The 20,054-nt window shown below is 41.2% G+C and overlaps 1 protein-coding gene across 1 annotated transcript in view; it reads right to left on the bottom strand.

The window, feature by feature from the left end:
* UNC5C (unc-5 netrin receptor C) overlaps positions 1-20,054 on the bottom strand; it is a 255,196-nt gene that overhangs the window by 25,070 nt on the left and 210,072 nt on the right. Inside the window, exons 8-11 of the mRNA XM_062574197.1 lie at positions 9,402-9,458; positions 7,745-7,936; positions 6,172-6,516; positions 3,059-3,146 (exon numbers count right to left, since the gene is read on the bottom strand). Of these exons, the coding sequence (XP_062430181.1) occupies positions 3,059-3,146; positions 6,172-6,516; positions 7,745-7,936; positions 9,402-9,458 (682 nt within the window). The remainder of the gene's footprint in view (positions 1-3,058; positions 3,147-6,171; positions 6,517-7,744; positions 7,937-9,401; positions 9,459-20,054) is intronic.

The raw sequence follows: 20,054 nt of genomic DNA, 5'->3' as shown, positions 1-20,054 counted from the left end.
GTTTCAGCTTGATTGTTCAGAAATCATTTCATATTTCTACAAAACCAAGTGTGAGTTTAACTGTAAGCTGCTGTAGATAAGCTCCCAAGCGCATGATCTGTGATGGTGAAGCACTCTGTTGCTATGTGGTTTTACTTATGGTAAGGCTACAAGGATCTAATTCTTGTCTCAGCGATGCTTGCATATAAAGAAACAGAGTTTGGCTACGTTTTCCATTATAAATCCCATTTTATGGTTTTGTAGTTGTGCACTTCCAAACTACATCAGCTGTCAATGCCCTGAAGGACTTTTCAACTCATATATATCTACATAGTGCACATGAAGACAAATTCAGGATCTCACAGGGTTTATTGGACACACACCAGTTACCACTTTGCCACAAAAGTGAATGTCTGCAGCTAGTCCATACTGTGGACTGTTATTCTCTGCTGGAGTGCTATAAGACTGCAGTAACAGATTTAAAAAGATAGCTACACCATACACTAACTTGTAGTGCCCATATGTCTGCACTTCTATTAAGCAATAGCCATTGTCCATACAGTGAGAAAAAGGTGGCTTTGACCAAACTGCAGTTCTGCTACAGCAAGTGAAGTGTTTAGTAACACAGTCCTCAGCAGGAGAATAGTACAGCTGGGTGCTGGGTGCCATTTAGCCCTTTTGGTACCTGGGCATCTAGGGCAAGGCAGCAGTCAGCAGGTGAGGGGGGTTGCAGCCTTCCAGCGATGAGGCCTTTTGGTGAATATTCTGTTCTGAGTGACCTGAAGTGCTCTATTTGAAATGTCACAGAAGAAGTTGGTTTTTGTGAGCATGAAAAGCCTGATATTCTGGAGAGGGGCTGAAAAAGCTTTGCAACTCAAATAAGCAATTGCATCAGCTATTCTCTCTCAGCCTGAGCAGGAATCTCGCGTGACACCACCTTACTTCTGCCACTGGGGGTTGGCAGTAGGGCCTGGCAAGCAGTGTCCAGCCTCCTGCTGACAGTTTGCTGGCCGTTCGCGGGGAGCAGCTGGGGCCTGTTCGCTTGGGAAGAGACTGTCACCACAGCATGGAGAGCTCTTCTGCCCCTACAGCTAAGCCCTCGCTCACTGTTCGCCTCTCCCAGGGAAAGCAACCATTTCACCAAACCTTCACTGCAAGCAGGTGTGTGCACCTTTCCCTTCACTTCTGCAGATGTATTTCAGCATATTCTGTCTGGCCAAAGGCACAACCCTAAGCTTGCTTTTCCCTTTATAGGTTAACCTGCTCTTCTATCCCCTGTACGACCTGCTGAGGAACTGCTATCACAAAGCACATACAGGAGACTCCATGACCTTGGAAGGAAACAAATCCAAGACTAGCATGTGACGTTGTTTGTTTAGCATTGTATGAAGAAAGAGGCAAGGCTTCCCTCCTCAACTTACTGGAAAGAAACTAATTACACATACAGCTCCTCCAGGAAACTAAATAAAAAAAAATTGGAGGAATGAGGTAATTAAAGAAAGGAGATTTGGAATGGAGCTGAATAGCAAAGGAGGCTGTTGAATTTTCCCTCTGTAGGAAACTATCCTTTTTTTCAATGCCATTTGTAAGTATCTTTAAAACACAGTCAAAAGTAATAGGAATACAATCAATATTAGATATGAACGAAGACACTTTTTCTGTAGCTGCAATTAGCTATTTTCAAAGAGGAGGCCATGAATAATGCATGCAAAAGGGCAAGAAGGTCACTTATTTTTTCTTTAAGCAGATTATTTTAGCATAGTAAAAGACTACCAAGCTCAAGAATAGTGCACAATATCATGAAGTGTATAAACAGCTGCGGCTTAGCGCATAATAAAAGCCATTAAAGGGCTGAGCCAAAAAACACATCTAGCTATGAGGAGGGAAAAGAGGCACAGCACCATGTAATGAGTGCTTAGTTTCACATTTGCCATTCAGTTTTGGTGCACGAGTCCACTCTGAAGACTAAGATTTCTCCTTTCTCTTCATTAGGTTTTCTTAAACTGCAGCAAGTGTTATCTCGGCCTTTTGGAAACTCTCTTTTAAGCCAAGGCTGTCTGATCACTTAATAGACACTAAGATCTAACATATGAACTGATCATACATGCAGATACAGGTAAGAAAGAGGAATAGGGATCATGTTAATATACCAATTTGGTTTTGGGTGGTCCTCACCTTGTGTGCCTTGGGATAAGCAGGATAACTTGCTTGCTTACTTCCACTGTGGAGCAAGGAGGAGTGGACAAAAGCAAAAGCTGTGGCTCTGCCCTCTTCACTTCATGGACTAGCCAAAGCCCATGAAATAAAAATTCACCTTCATTATAATGGGAGAAGAGACTTTTCCAAGTGGCAAATGGCCCTTAAGCACTTAAATCCCACTCACTTTCAAGCTAATTATGAGCCTAAAAGTCACTTGTGCCTCCCAGAGCAGAACAACAGTGGGATACCCCGTAAGCTGAGTTTTGGGGGAAGATCTGTAACACTTATGTGCCACAGGGTCCTGAGCAGCCACAGACAACGACCAGATCTTAGCAGTTCCTCTCAGCCCAACCTGAGAAGCAGTAGGAAACTGCAATGCCCCTGAAAGGGCTGCGTCCCACACCTGAGCTTTGGACTGCCCCAATGAGCAATACTGCAGCGAGCCGCGTGCCTCCCACCACCGCCAGCGCTTTGGCCACGGACAGCCTCTTCCATCTCTCTGCAGAGCTGATCTGTCACCTTGATCCCCCACCACTGTGTCCTTTGCGGCAAAACCCTTTATTAAGAGATTACCTCACACTTTCTCTGCTGCACCAAGCTCTTGCTGGCATATTTCCTCACTTTTGGCTTTGATTCAGCATCCCCCCAGCTTGAGAGTTTGCTGCAGAATGCAACTCTTCATTAGAAAAGTAAAAGTCTGAGTCGGTTTTGTGGCCAAGCTTATCCCTGGCTTTGCTCACATTTACCTCAAAGTCAAGCAAGCAGCCTCAACGCAGTTGGCTTTGCATAAGCGTATCATCACAGGTTTTTAGTTAATACATTTTCCCCCATATCTTCTTCCCCACAGCTAAAGGCCAAGCAAATAAATGCAGTCGTTTACCTCATGTTCTCCTTCCTGTGAACTGTCACATACATTTCATAGACTCTACCCTGGGGAACGGCCCCCGCTGGGATCAGCAAGCTTACTCCTGCAGAACAGAAGAGACACAAAACATAAAACAGAGGAAAAAGGGGCTTCTGACGAAGAGTGACAGGAGAATCAGAAGCTGAAGCCTAGCATGCTGGATTTTTTCCCCAGCCTCTCAGGAAGACTCTACAGCAACTCAAGAGAAGAGTGTTTACTGCAAGCCTGACCTCCCTGACTGTCAGCTGGTCAGTTCTTATTCCCCTTGTGCATCTGCACTGAAATACTGGGGTGGAGAAGGGGGCTATCTTTCCCCGTTTTTTGTTTTATTTAAAGAGTGGACATATGGTTACTGCTGCTTACCTTGTAAAATGAGAGGAAAATAAACAATTCTGACTAAAATCTCCCACAGCTGTAGTGGGACATCTCTCTCTCGGCACTTCCTATTTAATCAAAGACAGGAAAAAAAGCCAGCAAAATATTGTCCCAGGAAATAACAAGAACCAGTTGTCTCCTGAAAGATGGGTTCTGTCATTGGCAACCTGTCTTTTAATGTACTCAGTTTCTAATCAGGCTCTTGGTGAGACAGAAGTGGGCTTCCTGGCTTTTTGAATATATCCAGTCTTGTGGAGTGACTCAAAATTTGGCCATCCAACCTCAAAAAAGTTTGGGCAAATATGCTCTGTGCCCTTTGTGGTGACAATTAGCTGCACATTAGATTTCAAAGAACTGCTCTAATGTTGTTGCAATTTCAGAAATCTAGCAAGTGACTGCCCGGAAAACAAGGGGTCCTCTTTTTACAAGATAAACACGGCTGAAGAACTCAGTGTTTCACATTTTTTGGCCAGTCTTGGCCAGCTGTCATTGCAGATGTGAATTAACTGGAAATCAGTAGCAGGGATTTTAATTTCTGCATGTACTTATTATTATACAGATGAAAACAAACCTATGGGGAGAGTATTTACATTAATGAGCGTGCACATATGTACAATAGAGGCTTTATAAAAAGATACTTCACGTGGCCTTGCTCCCTCTCCTTCCATACGTGGCTGAGTTATGCTGGAAACCTCTGCTCACTCTGGACAACAGCTGCTTGAGTATGACTAGCAGATGTAGTACTGGTGTCTCAGGGCTCAGTCCCACACCCTGGTTTGAAGGAGAGGGATCAGCATTTTCCAGGAATGCCTTCTGATGCTTTAATTTGTTTACTTACAAGCCCGTTACAACTTCACCTACATATGTTCCCAGCTGTAATTGTGCAGGCATGGTGTAAATGAAGGACTTTGATCATATTACTGGGAGAATATATATGTATATATGTATGACTAGAAGCAGCACAGAGGCATCCATGCAAGCTGCAGACAGATTGAAATACCCTACAAAGCTTGTTTCAATCATTTTGAAGGGATTACAGCAATAAATAAGCACTTTTCTTTACAAATTGATATTAATATATGTGAATTAAATATGACTAATAAACTTTGCTGACAACATGTACCACCATGGCATAAGAAATCTGAATATTGATATCTGCCTTAAGATGCTAATTAGAGAAACGTGAAATCCAGGATTGTATAGAATGAATTTTCAACATTGTTTAGCAATCAGTACTGGATTTCTTTAAGCAGTTCAGCTTTGATTCAGGCTGTTAAATTAAATAGATTTTTTTCCCCTACTATTTCACCGTAGCTCAGAGAGGAGGGCTAATGCTTATGGATCACTTTTGGCGTCTTCCTGTGCAGTGTGGAGCTGGGTCCCAGAAGAACTAAATTGTCCAGGGCCACTAGGACATTTTGTTTTTTCCATAAGGTCAACAAACAAAAAAAGATCTGGTGAAGGAGCATGAAATAAGGTAGAAAGCCTTAGGCAGGACACAGTGCTGTAAAATGGGCAAGTGCTGACATCCAGATGTGAAGGAGGGAGGCAGAAAAGCTGTAAGATCGTAAGCTACAGTGTGATGTAGTTGTGAGCTGTGGCCTCACATGGACTATGATCTTTCCTGCACCCAGATGATGAAAAAAACAGGGCTGTGGGGACCCCTGACCATTGCATACTGGGAGGAGGCCTGCACATCCAGCAGATCAAGTGTTTTATGCATCCGATTCCCTCAGCTAGGAAATGTAAGTGCTATTCTGACCTTGTCCATTAGAAAGGGACTGCATCTGGTTAATGCAACATATGTTATATATAAATAAAGTCATGACCTGCCACTTCAATCCCTTTTCAGATGCTGGCATTGCTCTTTACTAGCAAGTTCAAACCCACAGGAACATCTACGTGCTGAACTCTCTTTGTGAATACTTCAATTAGCATCCAAACAGGAGTGGGGCTCTTTTTAAAAATCTGGTTGAGGGAGCTAAGCTCTTCCAAGGCTGCCTGGGAGCAACCTGGCTGCTCTGAAATTGCTTTCTGCTGCCTGATTACCCTGGAAAAGGCCCCACTGCCCAACCTTCTATCATATGAGAACGAGATTGACCTGCAGTTTGCATATATACCAACAAGCATTTGATGTCCTTTTCTAGTTGTAAAAAAATTAGCAGTATTTATTTATAACACACAGTGAAATACGGAAAAGATATCTTGGGCCATATTTTCCTGTAGAATGTAAGGTGGGCAGAAAAAAACCTTCTGAGAATTAGTATTCTGGTGTCTTACTTCAATACCACACAGTCTGCAATGATTTGGAAGTGGAACAACCAATTTGCTTTTTAATTAATTTGTCCTTTTTATGTATGATGACAAGATGGAGGCTTTCTGGCTTCAAGTCCCTTTTCTAGAGCTGCATGAAAAGGAAGGTCAAGGATTCTGAATCTTCATTCACACAGGAAAGTTCTGAAGCCTAACGTATCTGGAGTTAGGAGGCTAGGAGTTCTGCAATATTCTGTTAAAAAGACAGCCAAGACTTTGGGAAAAGGATATGTGAAATAAGTGAGTAGACCTGAACAGGAGGGAAAAAATCTTTGGTCTGAATAAAGAAAGGCAGAGTCCAAGTGTGACCCTGTTTTTTTCCTACGTAAAAGAAAACAAAGCTAACTCCACTTAAAACCACGAAACAATTGTGCCTTTAAACCAAGCTGGCTGGCCCCTACCTGAATTGGGAATTATTAAGTGGCCCCCTAAGGAGTTGAAGGTCCCAAATGCAGTGCAAGATGGGTCTGTTTGTCGAGCAAGGCTCTGGTTCTTCACGTTTAGGGTCTCATTCTCCAGCAGGGACTGGGTAATCTGTGGGGACAGCTTGGAAGAGAAGTCAGTGAGTTCATCCTGGGGGGTGACTGCGCCAGAGGTGTTATAGACCTTGATCTTCAGGTTGGGCAGTGGATCCAGGATCGGAGAATTGGTCATCGGGATTTTATCAGAGACATCGTGCAAGGCATAAACAGGACCCCTGTACATGGCTGCAGCAGAAGTGAGGTCTGGTGGCACTGCCAGGAGGTCTGCATTGGAAACGAGAAGAAAAACCTTATTGTATTTCTTTCCCTATTTTGATGACTTTCTTCTGGATAAAGACTTATTTTTTGCATTCAGTTTATATTCATACCAAAGGTTAACAAAGCATATCCCTGACCTCCATTTCCTGTTCTATGCATCTACCTGGCTATCTCCCAGGGCATTGCATAGCCCCAACCATTATGGAATCTAAGTGTTATACAAAATTAAAGCACACTGCTCCAAAGATTTTTTTCCACTGGGATTATTTTCCAGACTGCACTCAGATTTCAAGTATGACATGCTGGCCTCAGGGCAAGATGTTTTCCACACTTAATACACCTAGTTTTATTAACTGGTGCTCCCTCCCTAAATGCTAAGTGAGAATTATTAAATGGTTTAACTGTCCTAAAGGTAGAATTCTTTAAATAAAAGATACAACAAATCTACAAAGTCATCTTGTCCATGACTTCCAGCTGGTCCGGGATTATGACCTGCATTATGCCTTCTGGAATTTTAAAAGCATGCTCAACAAAGAAAATAATGCTTCTGCTAATCATCCATACTGCCAGCTCTTTTGTCATCTTGACTTATTTTGATTTATTTCACACACAAGTGCTGGGAAAAAAAAAAGAAAAGAAAAAGGAACTCTTAGCCTAAACATGCCTAACTTTGATTGTCTGCTTTCTGGCTAGTGAGGTGTCAAAATAATCACACTATGCTTTAGCGATAAAAATGCCCATCATTAAATTATGTGCTACTGCAACTTCTGTTACATTGTCTATTGAAAGTACAGTATTTCTTACACTACTATTTATGCCTGTGGTGACAGGGCACAGTGAAAAAGGCTATTAGTGCAACAAAGGGGAGGAATGTGTTACAGAGTTGTTGTAATAGCAGTGCTGTGATGAATCCTGCCTCTGTTGGTTCAGGCATGGCTTTGCCTTTGCCTCAAATTTGAACAGGACCTGTATTTTTGGAAATGTTTCTGTGTTTCAGTCTCTCATTCACATTCTCTCTTCAGAACTTAAATTCCTCTGCTTTATGCTTTGAGCACAACTGAAAAAGGCCAGCGTGAGCTTTTAGCCCTTGACCGTCAGAAGCAAATGGATATTATCTTTCTCCCTTTTACCAAGTGCCAACAAGCATCCAATGAACACCGTTCCTACAGCCCAAGAGACCATACCTTACTGCATCTCCCCGAAGTGGTCAGCACAGAGCGAAATGACAACTAACCTTGTCTTGCAGCCTTGATGTTGACAGGCTGAAAGCCACCATTTAGTGCTGAGGAGTCGATAATATCCGACTCAAAGTCACGGTGGTTCTTGCGATAGACAAACAGGGCCACTATCACAGAAATAGCCAGGCACACGATCACGGCTATCACGATCCCAACGTAGAGAGCAACATCATCCGAGTCGGGAGCAGCTGGAGGGAGAGAGGACGGGAACCTTGAAGAAATGTAACGCGCCACAGACTTTCAAGAAAATACATCCTTATTATTCTCGTTTCCTGCAGATATTTACTGCCTTTTTTTTTTTTTTTTTTATAGGTTAATTTAAAATCCATTTCCAAAGCTATATAACAGGTCTGTGCCCTTTTGGTGGAAAATACTATTCAATTTCTCTCTAACCTGTGCCCTAATTTTTACCTATCTACTTGCCCATCTACCCAGGACCCCGGCAGCTGATTACTAAGCATAATGTGCACTTACATAATTAGTCTTATGAAGCACATTAGCCTGATAGAACGAAATTGTATGTCATATGGGATGTGCATATTCAGTAGTTCATCTGGTAACAAAAACTGTGTTGCTGCTTTTTAAGCTTCATGACCCTTGTTTTTGATAAACAATCAATCAAAAAACCTGAAAAAAAAAATCGATTTCCTATGGAATGTCTAGAATATCTGAATGTGTCTTTTGAGTTTGTATTTTTTTAACTACAATAGGTCAAGGCATTTTTCCCTACTATACATTTTTCATTTGAAAAAAAAAAACCAACAAAACAGAGACTCAAACACTAAATTGTCACCACTGGCATTAACATATATGTATTTGGACAAAACCCAAGCAAGCACAAAAAGTAATGTGGTAATTTACCAAAAGGAACACAGATTTATTATAGCTGTCTCGTGAAGAAATGGCTATGATATTTCTACTATCTGCTTATAACATATCTTCAGCGCTAATTCCAGGCTAATCTCTAGCATCATTATCCACTAGACATTTTTTTCCCCAAAGGTCTGAAGACACAATCAAAATTTGATGTGTTTTTTCCGTACAGTGAAGAATCTCGATTTTAGAAAGAATGAAATAAAAAAAATGCAAAAACAAATTTCTTTAATACTCCATTTTTGTTAATTTAAAACATGTGAAATCACTTTTATGTTATTTTTTGCTCCTTTTTTTTGGCCATTTAAGCCAACGTGCCCTCTACTCATATAGGTGAGAGATGGCAAATGTTGCAAGGGACAAATGAAACTGTATAAGCTCCTGGTACCTTCAGTGTAATAGCCTCAAAATGTTACACTTTTTGCCTAGCAGTTTAGGAAGCTGATCTCCAAGTTTCAGCTCAAAGAAAAGTTTTCCCTCCACTACATTTCTTCCTTTTGTTATGGAAATGTTAATAATAAGAAGGTTCAGTCACTCTGGCTTCTGTTTTTCAGGCAGTATCTTCTCCCATTTCCCTTGCACATAAGGGCTGTTATCATTCTGCGTCAGCCTGCTGACAGCAAAGCGCTGCCACTGCTGTCAAACAAGCAGCATGCAACTCACTCTGCTGAATACGGCCCTCTTTGCCTAATCTCATAGAGCTGGGTAACAGTAAAGCTTGACCTGAGGAACAGCATCAGAATTAGCATCCAGGAACATAAAATCAAACATCAAACTTACAAGAAAATCCATATTCATTCTGGGTTCTCTGTTCAGTTGAAATAGGATAAATGAAACCTTAAAAAGAAAGAAATTAAACAAAAATGGGAAGAAAATCAAATTAATGTGGAGAACAAAAAAGGAAGCATGAAAAATGGTTTAATTAAAAAAAGAAGGAAAAGAAACTGATGGCACTTTAAAATTCTGATACAGCACAGAAATATGATTTCGCATCCCCTGTCTCCTCCAGAGCCTTGCTAAGAATTAATAAGTAGGCAGATTGAATTTCTGAGCTAAAATCGGTCTCGAGTCACTAACTTTGGAGTGCTTAAAGTCTTTCCTTTATTGAGCATAAACTGTAATGGATCTAATTTATTTCAGACATCAAGGGTCATTAGCATATGGAAAGTCTTTTTTCCGTATCCCCGCCATATGCTTTAATTCCCAGGACATGTTTGGTAGGGCTCTAAATAGTTTTTTTATTTAATTATGGTAGCTAGCTGTTGATCTAATAGAGCTAAAGGAAACCTGTTGTCACCGGTCAGAGGTTAAATACCCATTTGCTGAGCAGAGTCCATGCAAAAAGCCCTCTTTTTAGATTTCCTTGGAATTATTTTATCCTGTGTTTAACATGCGTTCAATAGGAATTCTTCTGGGAGCAAGGAATTTGTCAGCAAACTGGAAACTGAGTAGCTTCTCTTTGAAATTACTTAAAAAAAATCAATAAGACTCCGGGGTCATAATGCTCTTTATTTTAAATCTTTGCAAGCACCTTATATTGACCAAATCATGACACAATTTACAATTGTGTTTCGGAACGGATGAATAACACAGATATTGTTTTTTGCAGCTTTTCTCCCTGTGGCTCCCCCAGCACAGCACACCCACCCGGATCAGCTGGTGCAACCGTCCTGTGAGCACACCGAGTATCTCCCAGCTGCTGCTCGCTGGTATGGGCAATGAGTTAAATGCTCCAAGTCTCATCCTGTGCAAAAGGGAAATGCCAGAGCCAGAGCAACTGGGGGGAACTGCTGCTGGGGATGGGATGAGAGCCGGTGCAACGGTTACTCTGGTCTCCACTTGCCCCGTCTTGGGCGCACTGAGGACCTCCTGCAGCAAAGGCACCGAGCTCCCTTCGGATGAAACCACACTGGAAAATGTACCGCAGGAGTGTGCCTGAAGCGGACCAGATTAGAAGCAGATGAGAGTAAAAATCCCCAGGCCCAAGATGTGGGTGCTCAGCATCTGCTGTGCTCTACACAGCTTTTCCTGCTTGGTTGCACAGCTTGCTAATGAAGACACAATCAATCCCAATTGCTGGTATAGCCTACTCTTCTCCTCCACCCGGTTTCCAAATATTAACCAGCACATAAATGCTGCCTTAACTGAAATGCTAGAGCAAGAAGAGCTTCTTTTTGATGATGGAGATGCTTTTTTTCTGAGGTGCCCTTGGACAGACCACATTATTTGTAGTATCTGTTTAAAATTTTATTTCACCGTAATGATTCCAACCTTACAATTGCTTTTAGAAATATTGTGTTCTCACGTTCATTTAATTGGTTCTTTGAGGCAAGTTCACCTACACGTAATTTTAACATGCACACTTCATCTTTAGTAATACCTGCTTCTCACCTCTGCCAGGGCACTTTTTAGAGCATTGGCTGTAAAAAGTCAAGGAAGAAGGAAGCAACTTCCAGAGAGTTGAGCGAGTGTTCAGTGCGTCTGGACAAGGATTCACAGCACCCTTGCTAAACCCCAATTACTCCACAGGCGAACGCTGAGGGCCATTTCTAGTCAGCCTACATTCCAGCTATAACCCCGTACCTGACACTTCTTCTGGCAAGATGTCTCTGGAGACCAAGAGCCAGCCAGCAGGGATTCCAGGCGCCAGCACAGCGTGAGTCTCCAAACGCCCTTCCCCCTCGTACCCAAATCCACTCTGAAAGCCAAATGTGTTCCCCTGCATTTCGTGTGTGCCGAGCACGTTCATGGGGGAGCCGTCACGCGGCAGCGCTTGTCTCTGGCCCTGTACCACCTGGGAGCTCTCACTTTCTCATGCAGAACCAGAAAAGCTATTCCTCTTTTCTTACGTCCTTTTTCGGCTGGCAAGTTTTGCACTCAGGGTGGTGTCTCATTCCTGCCCTGTCTGAAGTGATCCAGCAGCTGCCACTCAAAGAGCACAAAGAATGACACTGCCTGGATTATTTTTGCTGTTTCTGAAATTGTGTTCTCTGTCGCAGGGAAAATGAAAAGCCAAATTCAAGTCTTCTCAGCAAAGTAAACAAGCATCATCTTCAAATACTCTGAAAGAAATGAACTTCACTGCAATCTCTTCACAGGCTCTGCTTGTCACAATTGTACATAGATTCTCTTCTTGATAGCTACAAAGAGCATCTTTGCAGCTTCATACGAATGACACAATTTTCTTCACCAGAAATTCTTTATGTAATATTCAAAAGCACGTCTATTCAAACATGGGGAAAAGGCAGGAATACTGCTCATTGCTCCCATTAGCCTTGTAAACCAACATGCTTAGCAAAGCATACTTGATTTTATTCTCCCACGTGTGCCACTCATTGAACCAGGTGCTAAATTCCGGCCAATTGTTTCAGTGAAAACCAGCTTGCACAGATGTCCGTGAGGACACCTTTTTTAGCCTGAAAAACATGTGTACTGTATAGATACACATAATGAAGGCATGGCTGAGGTGGAAGGGTTAAGGGTTCCTGTGTGAGATGCTGCATTCAAGTCACAGGCACGCCAATTTTTTGCTGATAGCAAAGAGTCACGGCTGGCCAAGCTAGCTGCAGATGGATGCGAGGCCACCCAGGCTGGAGGCTCAACAGCACTAGAGGTAAATCTTAATCACTTGTTGAGGTGAGGGTGCTACAAAAGCAGGGCTGTGGCCATGAGAGAATGAGTCTTTTTAGAATAGAACTAGTTTTAAAAAATTCTTTATCATGAAAGAGCTCTACTGAAACAGAGCAGGCATGGCAGTGGCAGCTACAAGCAGAGGTTTGCAGGCTGGTGCTGCCAGCAGAGGCTGTGCAGGAGGTAAGGTTATTGCCATGCTTCCAGCAGAAGAGCACAGGTATTACTTTAGGAAGTTAGCTTTCATGCAGGTCCCTCTGCCTATGCCTTCAAACAATGAGAAAGGACATTTTCTTCAGATAATGAGGCAAACCTGCTGAGATCAGTACCTGAAAATAATGAAGAATGACTTCCCTTCTTTTCACTGCAGTTACTTTGAAGAAAGAGATCTTTTTCTTGTTTTCTTTTTTTCCCTTCCTGTATCAACAGTGCTGCTTGGCAGGTACCTGAGGGACTTCTACCAGGATCATCACAACTTTTAACGAGGGTGAATTTAGAAAGGTGCTGTTGGATTTGACTCTAAGAAGGCTGCTGGGGCTGCTGACTCATGTACAGAGCAGCTGGTTTCACAGTGAGTAACTTGCTTTGAGAAAAGTAATATAAGCTTCTTCCTACAGCTTATTGGGAATGTACATTTTCAAAGGGGCTTTTGATGTTTTGTTGTGTAACTTTCCGCTGGACCAGTAAAATACAGTAATAATCACATTTTATACTTGCATAGTCCCTTTTGTTTGAGGATCTTGGAGGCTTATCAAAGTCGGTATTATTTCCCTCATTTTCCAGGTACCTTAACCTAAGACATACCCAGAGAATCAGTCAGAGGCTTGAGCTGTGCACAGAAATGACTGCACTGTCAGTACACCGTACATGCATTCATTAAAAAGCCTTTAATTAAGTTGATGGTTCTCCATGCATTCTACTTTATATTCTACTTTAGGCTTGTAAATACGTTCTTGGTCCCTTTGAAAGTGCTTCCACTAAATGTTAAAGGGGGGCTTTTTAAACTAAAGCAGTAACAGTGGCACAAATCCTTTGTACAAATCCAGATACATCATTATAAAAATGCATTAAGGTGGCATTACCTATTCCCCTCCTGTAAAGAAGTATCTAGAGCATTTTAAACACCTCTATACTGATGTAACACACTGGGAAGAAAAATGGAGAAGGGATGAATTTGCCATATCATACTGGAAAAATTAAAAGAATGCAACTTTAGTATACAGAAAAAATTCCGACGGGCTTTTTATCAATTTAGTCTAACTCAATTTCAGCATCAGTCACATTTGCACTGATTTGGGGAATTGTGTCATTTAACTATGCTTTTGAAGCTCATCTAATTAATTTGGAGTAGTTTCTGAGTGTAGAGAAACCCCAAATACTAGAAGTCCAGCTTGAGCACACATCTTGCTCTGACCTTCTGGGAGGGAATTAAGCATGTGGGAATGCAAAAACTCAGACCTGTGAAAGATAATTGTGCAGAGATCACGGCACTGACTCCCTTGATCCTTTCCGAAACTGAAATAAGTTGATAGTCACCAAAGCAACTTTTCTAAAGTCTTTTCTGCCTAGCTGCTATTAGGAGAAAAATCTACCTCTCAACACAATCACAGGCACATCTACACACACACACTGCTCAACCTTGGACCTCTGCACCATGACCATTTAGAAGGACAGGCATCCTGAAATTCTGTGTTTGATTTTACCTAGAAAGCCATGAGAAAGTACTGCCCTGTCCTGGGAATTGGCTTATTTAAGAGACAACTTGTTTCTCTGTGGTATAAAACACAAGGTCTCTGGCAGGGCTGCTTTTAGAGGAAACTCTGTAACCCATTTTCAGGCCTTAATAGATTTTCCTAGCTTTCTGAGCATGCTGAATTTGTATTAATGCATAGCAATTTTAGCATGAATTTATCAGCTTATAAAAACATTTTACTTCATTGCTTGCAGAAAATAAAATATTTACATAAAAAAGAAGAGAAAACTTTCACATTTTCCATTTGTATTTTCCTTTGTGGCCTGTGTAACTACTTTCTCTTTTTTCCCTGCATGTAACTGTGTGGGATGGTAGAGCAGTTGAAGGTGATCTTTTTGGAACTTAATTACTGCACCCATTCAGTTTTGGTTATATTTACAAAAATACTTTTTTAAAAAAAAACCTACAAAGAAATTGCTTTATGCCATTAACTGCTGAAGTCACAGTCAATGATATGTATTTTGAGAATATATCAAGGTTAGTAAGAGTTTGGGACAAGCACTTTCATTTAGTAAAGCAAAGATTGCATAAAGCACACCACATTCCTTGTTTCTTTAATGCATCGTATTTGAATTGGGCACTACTTGCTTCTAATGTATGAATACCCCATACTTTATCCACTATGCAGTGGTTTCAAAAGAAGCTAAGGCCATGTAATTATGTGGCCCTTTTGAAAACCTATCCCCGTGATGTAGCTCAATAACACCCTGTTACAAGGAATGCAACAGGCTGATCGTAGTATATTATCACAGTACATTTGGTTCTAAAGTCAATGCCCTAAAATAGCATGTAAGAAAAGAAGAGAGCACTCATTCACTCGCTGCCATTCCTCCTCTGCTTTCATGGGCTTATGGCGTAGCAAGAGGCTCTTGCTGGTAACAGGCTCTGCACCACCAAGCTCTAGTGGACAGATGAACAGAGATGAACTCACAGGTACTCACAGCCTAAAATTTGTAGAGAGCAGTTCTTAGATGATTTAAAGTGGCTACGTGGTACATACACTGCAACACCAACGTTTATGGAAATGATCCTTTGCTTCTTTGCGGTACCTGTATCTATCAAATGAGTTCCAGTATTTGAGTATCTGCACAATTTTTTCCAGACCAGTTCCAGACAGCATGCATCAATTTATTTCTCATTTTAATTCCCACGAGGTCTTTTTTAGCCCTAATTCAGTATTTTCTTTTTTCCTCATTTCCAGCATCTCAGAATTTTCTTTAAAATCTTTGGCTTTGGCTAAAATTTTCTGTTATCAGTCTCAATCTAAGAAATTGTCCTGAAAAGTTTGAGCCACATTAGTTTAAGGGCCATAAATATACATATTGAGTTCAATGGGTCTCAACTGCTATAAAAGAATAGTGTCTCCAAACTGTTTCCAAATTTCAGGTTCTAGCAGTTCAGCTTCCTCCCCTTTTCCTGTAGTCATTTGCAATTCAGAGACAGCCCAATTTCCAATTTTGTAAACTCTGCACTCCTCAGAAGAGGCATCCAGCAATTCTAAATTTAGATTCCAATACAAAGAGACATTTTTGAGAAGAAGAAAAAGGGCACCAACCTCTGCAGTGTTTGCAGTGCCATGACTGTAGCAGTGACCTAATACCACCAGTCCTATTTCCCTCTTACAGCATCCTTTTAACTCTGTGTGGTTACAATTTGGACATCATAAACTACTGCCATACCAAGTTCACTATCCCCGCTCAGCAATCTTTCAACCATGACCATCTTGCTGAGTTTCTTCCATACTTTTAAAGCAACTTTAGGTGATAAATACAATGCTCAAATGCTCAAAGCTTTTAAAGGAGAAAGAGGCCCTCACAATGTTAACCCAGATGCACTGCAGTCTATAGGTCTCCATATAGTCTCTGTAGAGAGGTAGTCACATATTCTCATGTTAGGAGAAGGAATTCAGGAGACTTAATTTGACATTCAAGAGTTCTGAATTGTTCCCTGCAGGTTCCACTGACCATACACTATGACTGGACAAACTTCTGGCACTTCCTTTTCTGCAATGGTCAGAGTTAAGGGTACAAGTGCAACCTTAAAGTAAAACACTTACTTATTCTAACTATTGAGTGTTTTGCCTTCATCACTTAACATGTTGCTAATGCAGATTTAGCATGGAATAAATAACAATAATCTTTGGATTGTAATTGCTGTTAATTGTTTCTCTTCCCTGCTACTTTCCAGAAACTGTAGCACATAAACAAGAAGTGACATCCAATACAATGTTATTTGTTGTGGTTTAAAAGGAGGAAAAAGTAGAGTCCCCTGAGCTGCAAAAAAGCCTCAAAGTGCCCAGCCTCTTCCTATATTTGCTATTCTAAAGAAAGACCTTCATGTGTGTAGTAATGATGCTGAAGGTCAGATATGGTATCCAGCATCCCAGAGATAATGCATAGTAATTTATCTTCCTTCTAAGGAATAATTATTGGCATGTTCAGAGTGGGCTAATAAACAGGGAGCTTGAGGCTTTTTGACTGATTATTTACTTCGGTATTATCTCACATCTTCATTGAGTAGCTAGGTTAAATGGGAAGTCTCTCCCATCCTGTCGTTGAACAGGAGTTTATTATACTCTATAATTAAGATTGCAACTATATTTTCATTTTAAATTAGATTCCTGACATTTTACTAACATTATTGGAAAGGTCTTGCTTTGGTTTAAACATGCATATCATCTATACAGGGAGGGGAAAAGATGGAAGAGTAGGATAACTTGTTACTAAAATTCGATGTGGATTAGAACAGGCAATTTTGACATTATGCAATCTTTTACAGTTAAGGACCTGACCTTTTGCTTAAATCTTATGCCGTTTTTTAATATCTTAGAAGCGCAGCACCTTAACATCAGGTTTGTTATGGATGTCTGACAACAAACATGTCTAGCATTGCAATTTTTTGTTTGCAAATTGCATGTTTGCAATGATTTAATATTCAAGGGACTTCTTGGGGTTTGCTTTGTTTTGTGGCTGTAGCTGGCCAAGAGTAAAGGGGGCAGTGGGAGGAGCTGAAATCAAGACACGCAGCAGCACCGAAGAGGGGTTGCATGGCAAACAGCTAGAGGAAAGGAGGAACAGCCAAAATGGCACCTGCAAGAGGGGATCAAAGCTGCAAACACTGCAGGGGTGGGTGCCCTTTTTCTTCTTCTCAAAAGTGTCTCTTTATATTGGAACCTGAATTCAAAATTGCTGAATGCCTCTTCAGAAGAGTGCAGAGTTTTACAAAATTGGAAATTGGGCTGTCTCTGAATTGCAAATGACTACAGCCTGCCGGAAAAGAGGCCCATGGGAAGCATGAGCTATCCAAGCGGATGTTCAACAATATGTACCAAAATCTTCGGCTAGTCTGTGAACTCACAGGTAAGGAAACCCTGCATTCTCTGACTCTGTGCCTTATAACCTTACAAACCTCAGTGACTTCAGAACTGGTTTCCCAAAATATGCAAGCTTCTTTCTTCAGTATGAGGTTTCGTTTAAGCATCCTGCTAATGCTTTTGCTAGTCCTTCATACAGGACACAGATTTAGAAATGCGTGAGTTTTACTCCTGATCCTGCCACTGACTTGCAGATGAGTCTCAGGCTGGTCACGTAACCTCTGCCTGCCACCCTGCCATTGCCCTGCCCATCTTTGTACACAGCAAGGCTCCTATAAACAGTGATTATTGCTGTTGTACTGTTGTTTTTCCACAATGAAGTCAATGCATCAGATGAAAGAAAAACGCAAACTTCCAATAAAATCCAACTATCTGTGAAACTTTTTTTTTTTTTTTTTTTTTTTTTTAAATGTGCAGAGTGAATATGAGAAGAACAAAAGAAAAACATGGGGCGGCAGCACTAAGAACAATGAAAGTTTTTTATTCCCTCTTTGCATGGCTATAATGTTTTTGAATTAGCTGAGTTTCTCCAAAGAGACTAAAGATTTTAAGAAGACTTAGCTTTCATTAAAATTAATGGGAAGGTGGCCCTTTCTGAAGTGACAGGGGTAAGTGACACGGATTTGGGGTCCCGGATTCTGCTTGAGGCTGTGCACTACTGGTTTCTCTCAAATCTTTAATCTATTCAGAGCAGTAGTTTTTCTAGGCATTTCCAGAGTGCCCACCAGACTATGGGCACTTCTCAGCTGGGGTTTTCTCACACTGCTGTAATTTGAATAAATAAGACGTATAACTCTGAGATGTGCATATAAATTTCCTTGGCTGCTACAACATTACACAGTAGTAGGTTAAAAATAAAACCACACATCTTTGTCTATCCATATCAAATAACAGTATTATAGAAAGCTTCCTATAGGAACAGATCAGGTGAATTCTTCAAATGAAGAAAACTTCCCCCGGCAAGGTCTCAGCAAACCAGGCCAGGTGGACGTATCATTATGCTGAGAGACTGAACATATTAGGAGTTCTCTCTTGACCCACATGCTCCTAATAAAAGGTTTTATTTCATTCCTCTGCACACACAGGCTTCTGTTGCACTCTCCCTTGAGAGGGCTTGGCTTTACCTCCTGGAGTCTGAAAAACATTCCCCTGCTCCTTGCACATTAATCTGCTCTGGAGGACCGAGGTCCTCATCAAACTACTCTGCTCTATAATTCTTCACTCAGTGCCTGCTTTCAAAACAAGCCAAAAGGGGAAATAAATGCTTATTCCATCGGAAGACTCTGGCATGTTACACTGAACAAGCAAGGCATGTGCAGAATACATATGCTGCAGGAAGAAAGAGATACTAGTATCAGGTTAACCTTGCTTTCTACTCAAGGCTCTGTGTATAAACAGGCAGAAGACCGGAAAAGGGCAGTACTGAACCATTTAGTGCACAAGCATGACAAATTGCATCTTTTTTTCACTTGCTTAGGTTACTACCATTGCAAGACAAAATCTTATGAATTTAATACTGCCCTTCAGAAAAAGATTTCAAAAGCACTCTGCAAACACTCAAGTAATACCCAAGTTATACCTAGTAGTTGAGAGTGAACTGATGTAACCTTGTTTTTGTAAACAGGAATGGAATTACAAGGCTGATAATCAGGTGTTTGCCATGTTACAGATGCATTTTTCTTAATTAGTGTATCAGATATGCCACCTATAAAATTCCCAGTACTTAAGTTACATACAGGGAGAGAACTCAAGTGACCTGAGAGTTGCTACACAGTGCTGTCTATAACGAATGTTTGAATCTTCTCCTCCTCTAAGCAAGAATAGTGTGCCCCAGTCTTCTTAAGCTACTTTATTTAAACCTAAAGGATCAAAGGGAAAGTCCACACTGGATTTGACTATGCATGGCAATGATTCACAAGCAAAATTCTTCCTGGTCCTATTAAATTATCAATTAGTTTTACACATTAAGACACTAGATCAACCGAATAGTTTTTATTACTCAGTGTTACTGTATTATTTATGTAACTGTGTAATCTACACTTCAAGCTACAACATGTGCTTCAGTATTATCTTGCTGCTTTAAGATAGCTAACTCTGTTCGGAAAAAAACTGAAATCACAACTTATATGAAGTTTTGAAAGCCAGCTTTTTATGAACTGTCAGTGGCCTGTCACACCTGAGAGTGAGCTGAGAAAGGCACGGACACTGGTTACGTAGCCTATGACTATGCTACTGCAGGCTCTGTGCATTACAAGCGTAACTTGAGGAAAGACCAACAGCTCCAACACACATAGGCACCCTCCTTACATTTATGGGGCTTTTCTGAACTTATCCTCACTGATTCAGGACAGGGAGAATACAGATCTGAACACTGTCACTTCAGATCTGCAAGAGACAGGACCATGGTGAAACACCCTGAGCACGAACATGCCTGATATGAAGTAGCTAATATGCTTGCTCTTAACTAAATGACCAAGAGAAAAGGAGACGAAAGCTACACATCAGAGCTTAATGCAGTAGGTCTTCGACACAATCAAGTAAACCATCTCTCTCTCTTCGTAGGCTTTCCACCTCCTCCCACTTACCAGCAGCATTTTACGCCTACTGCAAAGCAGAATTTGGTCCACCAAGCACTTTTAGCACCGGCTTCTGAGAGTTAGCCACACTGCGGTTACTT

This window comes from Rhea pennata, chromosome 4 (assembly GCF_028389875.1).
Source record: "Rhea pennata isolate bPtePen1 chromosome 4, bPtePen1.pri, whole genome shotgun sequence".
Lineage (NCBI taxonomy): Eukaryota > Metazoa > Chordata > Aves > Rheiformes > Rheidae > Rhea > Rhea pennata.
Note: the sequence above shows the minus strand (reverse complement) of the source record. Positions and strands in the feature narration are given on the sequence as shown.